Source organism: Crocodylus porosus, unplaced genomic scaffold (genome assembly GCF_001723895.1).
Source record: "Crocodylus porosus isolate Cpor-Errol unplaced genomic scaffold, CroPor_comp1, whole genome shotgun sequence".
Classification (NCBI taxonomy): Eukaryota; Metazoa; Chordata; order Crocodylia; family Crocodylidae; genus Crocodylus; species Crocodylus porosus.
In genome coordinates this window covers 60,620,465-60,629,289 of record NW_017728907.1, presented here as the reverse complement: position 1 = coordinate 60,629,289, position 8,825 = coordinate 60,620,465, and the positions used below count along the sequence as shown (strand labels likewise).

General features: G+C 40.1%; 1 protein-coding gene across 2 annotated transcripts in view; it reads right to left on the bottom strand.

The window, feature by feature from the left end:
* CACHD1 (cache domain containing 1) overlaps positions 1-8,825 on the bottom strand; it is a 180,066-nt gene that overhangs the window by 89,774 nt on the left and 81,467 nt on the right. For both annotated transcript variants that reach the window (XM_019531574.1, XM_019531575.1), the window contains exon 3: positions 2,600-2,748. In XM_019531574.1, the coding sequence (XP_019387119.1) occupies positions 2,600-2,748 (149 nt within the window). The remainder of the gene's footprint in view (positions 1-2,599; positions 2,749-8,825) is intronic.

Sequence of the window (8,825 nt, the reverse complement as noted above, 5' to 3'; positions counted from 1 at the left end):
TTTTTTTTTTTTTTTTTTTTAAATAGGTCATATTTTCTATTCCTTCTTTCTATAACCTTCCATTGCCATTTGTGGAAAGACCTTGGTAGATCTGGGGAATTACGGGTGCATACAGACATTTGGGGAGTTCAGGTCAAGTTAAAAATGGCCGCCCAATCTAAGTTAACTCGGGAGGGGGGTGGGACAAGCAGGGGGCAGGTCTTGGCAGAATCAGGAAAAAGCAGGCTTGGGGTAGAAATTGGGGAGGCTCCAGGAGGAGCTATTTTCAGCTCCCACCAACCTCCCCCACCCCCAGACAAATGAAACCCCCACGCCATCCCACCCACCCCTCCCCCAATCCTGACTTACTTCTATCAGCTCCCAGCACCAGTAAAAGCTGGTAAAATAGGCACAGGGAGCGGCTTGAGGGATGGGAGGAAGAGGAGTTTGATGGGCTCAGGCAGGGCAGGGGAGGGGGCTTTGCTGGTCTATGGGGAGTGGGGGATGGGCAGGGGGGCAGAAAAATAGTCCAGTGCCTTAGGGTGGGGGGAGGTCAGGAAAAGTGCAGCCTGGGCTTGGGGCCAGCAGCTGGGCTTTCCCACACCCAGGGATGCACTGAGAACTGTTCAGAAATTCAATCAGATTGGTCTTTCCAGACCTGATCTAAGTTAGACTGCCTCAGAGGTAGAGTTAACTTGGATTGGATCAGCCAGTTTTACACCAGTCCAAACTTTCTGAACTTCTATCATTCACAGTTAGGTCAATCTAAGTGTAAGGTTCACACTCGGGCAAACTAAGTTAGATGGGGTGGCCATTTTTACATGATCTAATTAACCTGAACATCTGTATGTACTCTATGTATTCCATTTATCCTGTCCTTAGATAATAATTAAACATTTAATTTGGTCTTCTTCATAAATTGGATGAGCCTGATCAAACAATAGCAAACAACCAACTGGGAACTACCTAACAAATTCAGTATTATTTTGCCCACTAATCAGTTGGAGAGATTGCATTTGGAGTCTCAGGAGATTCTCTCGAAACAAGACCCCCTCACCACCACCTTCTGTATTTTACAAGCATGGTTCCTACTGATTTTCTTAACCTAACTGTGGAGAATTCCTGTATTAAAACCATTTCCAGTCCTGTGTTTTCAGCTTCCAAGTTACTTCTAAGTTAAGTTGCTTTATTGAAGAAAAATGTGGAGTAAAAGTGATACTTAGGAAAGGTGCCGTATTACCAGTATTGATGACTGAAGTCTTTAAAACAAAACCAGACTAAATTTTAACCTTCTGAAACATGCACAATGAAGCTACAAGTTGCCCTCCCATGTTTTGCCCCCTGCTGAGCATTTACATTACTGTTGATTGTTGGCTCTTATCACTAGGAGTTGAGAGGGGAGCAAATTCTCTGTTCTCATCTAATTCTTGATCTTTTGTCCTGAAGCTGCCAAAAAAAAAAAAAAGGTCAATTAGCTCCAGTATTAGTATTCTGATGTGGGCATCCTGTCTAGTCCAAGCTGGCTTGAGACTAACAAACTTACTACATCCAGACCATTGAATTGGGAGCTAACAGTTTGTTTGTAGCTATCTGAGACCTAACTCCATTGAGGTTTTGACCAGTCAAAATAAATACAAACAAGTGAATTTCTCCCCAGTTCTGAAACTGTGCCTTAGTTGTGGGTTATACTGTGTCTGGACATTTAAATACAGTTAGTAATTATATTTTGTTGCAGTACTTCTTTTCCTCTATATAATAAATGTGAGTTTGTTACTTCTACAAAGATAAAGACTCACTATCCTTAAGAGCAGAATTGGTTTACAAATACAGCTTGCATAACTTGGTCAACACATTTCATCTCAACCCTACCCTTCCCTTCCTAAAAAGGCTACTTAATTCAATCTGGGTTTTTGAATGGAAGAATACTCAACTGCACTTTATGACAAAGACCAATCTCCCTCATCACTAGTAACCACAGATATAAGAGGGAAGATCAGACTCCAATAAAAGCAACCACCAAACTCATTGAGGAAAACGGTTATGCTGTTACTGGAAACCAAACTCCCTAATACAAGTGGAAAAACAAACAGGCTTGATAAGTCCATTATACCATACTAGCAAAGATGACTCTCCAGACTTTCAAAAAATACATATTTGAGCAACACAAAACCAGTAACACTCCCCACCAAAAACCGTTTCCATTTTTACCCAAATAATGCATCAGTTCTCAGCAAGTCCAATCTACGCAGCAAACAGCAACACCAAAACATTGTATCCTTTAAAAAATACTTTCTAGAAGTTTCATAAGTGCCAAGTTTAGCAAGTTTCATTAATGTCATGCATACAATTAAGGATAACAACAACAATAGCAACAACAACAACATTATCACTATTATGATGTTTACCTTTGTACAAGGGCTAGCACAATGGGATTCTGGCACCTACAAGCAAACAAACAAGAGCCAGGATAGGACTTCTGTCCTTCCCCCTTTCCCAGTGCACACAAGTCTTGCAGGTAACACCCATTTGCATTAAAAAAGCACTTTCATCCTAACCAATTGCTTTTTCCTTCTCCACAACATAACTGAAAGTACAAGTAGCCTTAGCATGTAATACTTACTCCATCATAGAGGGTGGAATAGTACAGCAGTCTTGGATTGCAGTCAAGGGCGAGGTCAGATGAGCTGTATATGATGCTTCCACTACCTGTTTGTTACGATTCACCACATCCAAGTAGCGGTTAAACTTCTCACGGATTTTTTTTGCCAGCTGGAAACAAAATTAAAAACCGCTGAAAATTAAGTCAAAGACACTGTATTATTCTTCTGCCATGCTTATGAACAGTTATCCCGGTTTTCTGATTTAAAATCCACATTTTTCCATGATTGAAATGGAACACCACTATCTTGCATTTAATCGTGGAAAAAATGTGAATTTGGGGGTTACTTTTTTTTTTAACCAAAAATTGGGGATTTTTTAATATCAGAGAAAACCAGGATCCCTGCTAATGAACCTGTGTTAAAAGAAACAACATGTCCTGATTAAAATGACACTTTTTATCTTTATTAAAGATAAAAATTCTAGGCCTTCTTCATCATATCACTTCATTTTCACAGTGTAGGAAGCATGAGCATCATATCAAGTCAAAAGACTGAAAAACTGACCAAGAAAGCCATCAATTTAATATGATGAAATATATCCCCAGTCGTACAACGTTTACCCAACACTGTCACTTTTCATGCATGTATTTCATTACATCCAACTCTCTATTAAGGCAACAAGCATCTTAGGAATTGGTTGAAGCTCTTAGTAGTGCTACTTTACTTCCACCCTAGTCAAACACCTCAATTTGTTCTGAGAAGAACAAATAAAGACATGATGGAAATCAAAGTAAGTAGGCCAAAAGTATAAAACATGAGCATGGGCACCTACATCCATACAAGAAACCCAATTTACAGAGATGTCAAACACCCAGAAAGCAAATCAATTTCAGGGTCCTTTGGGACTTGCCTGGAGTGTTTGTGTATGTTGGGAATTGGAGGAGCAGGATCCACCCTCTTACTAAATTAAGGTGTTCAACTTTAGACACTCTAGGTCCAGGTATTCTTTCAAATTCAATAAACAATAAAGCAATGAAATGCAGCAAACAATATTACCAGAAAAAAAATAGGATTTGGAAGAAACAGATACTGGGCTTTTTGCTTCAGTATACCCTAGGTAGAGAAATGACTTGACAAAACCACTAAAAAGACTGTACACCAAGAAATGCAATTGGTTGCTTCAGAGACCCAAGACTGACAAATGCCTTTCCTAACTATTATTAACAGGACTTTTCATCATGATTTATTTCTTTATGTGAATAATGAGACCCATACTGATAACAGCAGTTACTTTGCCTCCATTGTTCCCATCAAATACTACAACTCAATTACAGGTCTCCAAGGAGCACAGTTTTTAACAGAATGTTGTTCAAATGAAATGAGTGGTTGAATTATAACTAATTGGTTTTGTAGAATGATTTATTACTAACACACCAGAGGACTATTAATGACCTTCTCCAAGTTCTGCATCTAACACTATTAAAGTGCTTTCAATTTTGGGGTAGTAACAGAGGCAGTACTCACTTTTTCTATTTCTTTCTTTTTGCCTGTGCCCTTCAACACATTAAAATGTAACATCCAAAATACATGATCCCCTTAAGCTTTGTGACAATTCAGACAAGCCAACATTTAAAAATCCAGTGTCTAAATTTCATGTCACAATACTGGAGCAACTGAAGCGGCTTTAGTCAGCAAGCTCTGTAGAAACCAGACCTTTGAATCAACACACCATAACCTTCAGTTCCATATTAAAAGTTATGGGGAGTACAGAGAGCTTGACTCTGCTGATAAAAAAAGAACCATGAGTTTCATTAACAGTAACAAAATTAATACAAACCACATGTAAAAAACAGTTACATAAGGGCACTTCTTTAGCATCATCTTTAGTTACACGAATACTGTATGTAGTGAGGTTTCTGGTACAGAATTTACTTCGTTTTGGTTTCATTTTGCTGTTCCAGATTATGTAGTAAGAAACCCATGCCCTTATGGCTTCTATCTCTCCTTGCATCCAAAGTCTACAGATCTGAGAAATCCGTCTGCAGAACTGTCTTTATTAGGGGTGTGTGAAGCGGGCAGTATTCGATTTGGATTCAGCCTGATTAGGGGGACAGTGATTTGATTCACTGATTTGGATCGCTGTCCTGATTCAAGTCCCCTGAATCTGAAGATTCGATTTTGATTTGGAGAATCAGCGATTTGGCCATAGACACAGCTTTATATGTTTATATGTTTTTTGTATGTACATCGAGGTACCAGGCATGGCTCGTGAATGCTGAGATGGCAGGTCGGATAGAGTGTCCCATGGGAGCATGGGGGGGCTTCCCCCATGAGCTTGGCGACAGACTGACCTCCCCTCGCCGATCAACCGTGGGAGGATCCTGGGTGCCCCAGACCCAGGAGGCACCAGCTGCCAAGCTGGGGAGCAGTCCCCTGCGCACTCTGCAGTGGACCTGGAAGTAGATCAGAAGTACTTATGCTTCACTTCTAGATCTGCTGCCAAGCGCACAGGGGACGCCCCTGCCCATGCTCCTGTGGCATGCTCCATCTGCCCCACCATCTCAGCACTCACAAGCTGCACCCGACACCTCGAGCTATGTAGAAAAAATGTATAAACCTGTGGCTATGGCCAAATCATTGAATCTCTCTGAATTGATTCAGAGACTTCTGATTCAATTCGGAGAAATTAATGGGTCTCCTGATTTGATTCAGATTCGGAGACTCGGCCACCAAATCGGACCGAATCTCCTCCAAATTGAATCAGCAATCAAATCACCACACAACTCTCATCTTCACCTCCAAACATGGATATCCCATGGAGAAGCTGAGATTCAGTTACACTCAGTCCTTACACAGCTACTGCCATCAGAGAATCTCAAAATGATTCTCACTCATCATACTTGTAAGCTATCCAACATCCACTTTAGTGAAGAAGCATCAGCAAGTCTATTTTATGGATGAAAAGCTGGAGACACGTATAGGAATCACCCAGTTCTTACAGAAAAGTGTCCTTGAACTGTCTTCTGAAGTGATGGGGCATTATGGAGCATGAGATAGACTGGGAAATCTAGAGAGGCCTGGAGCCAGATGGGTTTAGGGTGGAAAATAATAGTTCAGAAATCCAGATCAGGCTCAAAACCTTCCAGCTTCCAAGGAGAGTGACAGCAAGAGTGTGAAGAGAAAAGTCTGCTGTAAAGAACTAAAGAATACCCAGCATTTATCATAGTCTGTGCCCCTTTCATTCCAATACAGAAAACATGCCAATGGCAAAGCATTTGAGAAGAAAGGATTACAATGACACAAGTGGGAAATTATTATAGACTGTTAGCTGTTTCAATTACTGAAAGATGCTACAGCATGGACCTAGCAAAAGAAACTCACTTGCAAAAACATTGTTCTGAAAAGCAGATGTGGAGGGGCCTACGCCAAAAGTCTTTCTTGCTGAATAGATGGCATGTTCCATATACACCACCACTTCCTGCACACAGTAAAGTAAAAATGTATATTGATTGTGCCATCCTTCTATCTGCCATCACACAAAGACACTATCAGGTCATAAGAGGAGGACAAAAGCAACCAAGAACACTTTTTAAAAAACAGCTGTTTACACAATATAATGTTTGCACTTTTTTTATTCAAAACATCAGCAGGATACTAAGTGCACTAAAAGATAATACTAACTTCCCACTGATAAGCTTATGTAAGCAATGTTAACAAGCTCTGGATAACTGTAGTAGGCAAGCAACAGGTTAAACCTGAAGTTTTATCTCTCAATTATTTGAGAACTTCAAAATTAATTTTAGATTAAGTCTAACAAAACTACATTGATATTTCTTCCGTTATCAGCTTCGGTAGAAAGTAAAGCTGCTTATGAACCCAGTTACTAATTACCCCAATCCCTCATGATTGAATAGAAACTCAAATAGCAGTTGCTCCTGCTCCCAGTAGCATATATATTTACACAAATACTCTAAAATCTGTCTTAGAAGAAGATCTTTAAGTTTGCCAAGTCTGACACAAAATTTTGGAGACACCAGAATTGAAGTTGCTTGTTTACCCTTCAGCTCCCTTATATGCACACATTATGACTGAAGGCTAGTTTTTCCCCAAAGCCACTGCCTGAATCCATGCACAGCATGCACCTCATTTACTGCAGAATTTGGAAAGTGTATAGACAATGAAGCATGGACTACAGGAAAAGAAAGGAACATAGCTGAATGGCTGCACTGGAGAACCATATTCCCACTGCTTCTAGCACACAGGATGCGTCTACAAAGCACAATACAGTACAGTACCTAAATTAGCTCTGGTACCATCAATGTATCAGCATGGTGCCCAGCCCTAGTTAATATATCCTGCTTTTCAGTGCCATATTAACATGGCTATGCTGCTTCCAGTATTCAAGTTAATTCTGCACAGTACTGAACTATGCTAGCTAAATCTGCCCAGTGAATGATGCTAAGCAAGTCACCTAAACTGAACATCTCAAATACATGATCTGGAGTAGAAGCCTGGTCTCAGCCAGGCACAGAAGGAACTTGGACCTGAATCTCCCATACGTCAGCCCCCAAAATGAGCAGGATCTAGGATTAGATGTGCACGTGTGCGCACACACAGCCCACTTGATCCTTCTCAAAAAAGAAAAAAAAAAAAAGTTTGTTTCTTGTTCCAATGCAGAACAAATATAGTTTTCAAAACCTTGAACAGTTGCCATGAAATGGAAATTGATGCTCTCGGGTGACAGTCACCGTCACCAGTTTAGGTCTATTTCTTTCAGACAGCCAATGTGTATAATTTAGTTACCAGGCAGGTTAGACAACACCACCTGTTTCTATAACAGTGTTGCCCATGTGTAATGCATTTCAGCTGGCACTACCTCTACTGACAACGTTTCATCACCACATCAGTGATTTTCTCTTTAATTTTCCCAGAGATATTTTGCTTATTTGCATATTTCCCCAGGGCTTTTTAAAGCTCCTTTTACCTCTAAGATTTACATCTCTGAAGTTTTCTTTTTGGGGGGACAAAAGGAAAGGAAAGCTACAGAACACATTTAATTTATGGCTGTATCTTATAAGCTAAGGAATTTTTAATGTTATACAGACTCTATTTAAATTATGCATCAGTGAACTTGACAAGCATGGATGCTATAACAGAATTACAGCAGGGGATTAACAGATAAGCTTCTAGGAAAGTTTCACGTGTATGTTGAAAAGTTTGGCTAAGATTTACTTTTCAAATTCCTTTTGCAAGTCATAAGAAGTTAGTGCAACACACTCTCATACATGCTCCGTGCGACCTTTAAGATACAGTAGGGGTCCAGGAAGCCTCGTGCTCTACAATAGCTTCCCCTATCCAGTTCATTCTTAAAGGACTCACTGCTGCTCTCCATACCCAGAACAGTACACTGGAGCCACAGGAGAGCGGTCTCTGAGTAAGAGCTTCAAAATCAAAACCACCATGGATTAATTATAAATGGATGTTATTAAAGACTCAAGTGAGCCTCAGTCTCCGGATGACAGCGATAATGCATGCTTTACTAACTGGTTTAAGATCCAACACCTGTCCCTTCGCACAACTAGCTGTTTGTTCAAGAGACACTTGAGGATTTCCATCTCTCAGTACTGGTAATTTCAGCCCAACACTCACTCTAGGAAAGCCACTTCTGGTGGTTCAAGAGATGCCTACACTCACCCCCTTGAAACCTCTCTGGGAATAACCTAAAATGAAACCATACAAGAAAGTGTCTTTTACCAGAGAATCTCAATGTACCCTACAAACATTATATTTTGGTACTCTTGGGAACATATCCCCCTGTCATAGCTATAAAGACTGAGCAAGGTACAATGTCATAGTTAATTATAATACCCAAATATTCAACTTCCACTAGACAAGACAGAGATATCATTCTTACTAAAATCCACAAATTAAGCTGATGTGAAGGACAGCCATAGCCTTCAGACTGACATTATACCAGTCTCTAATTAAAATGGCAGAGGGCTGTGTACAATACACTTATCAGTAGTTATCCTTTTACAAATCAATAAAGAAAAATGGTATTGCTTGGACCATTATTAATAAGGGCTGACAAGCTAAACACTGTTCACTTTGCAGACCATATGGAATATGTGTTCTGTTGCTCAGTAAGGACAGTCCATAATCCAATAACTTCACCAATAATGCTTTTAATTTATGCTTCTGCCTTTTCTTAAAATAATTTTAAAGGCTTTGTCTAGCATTCGGGGG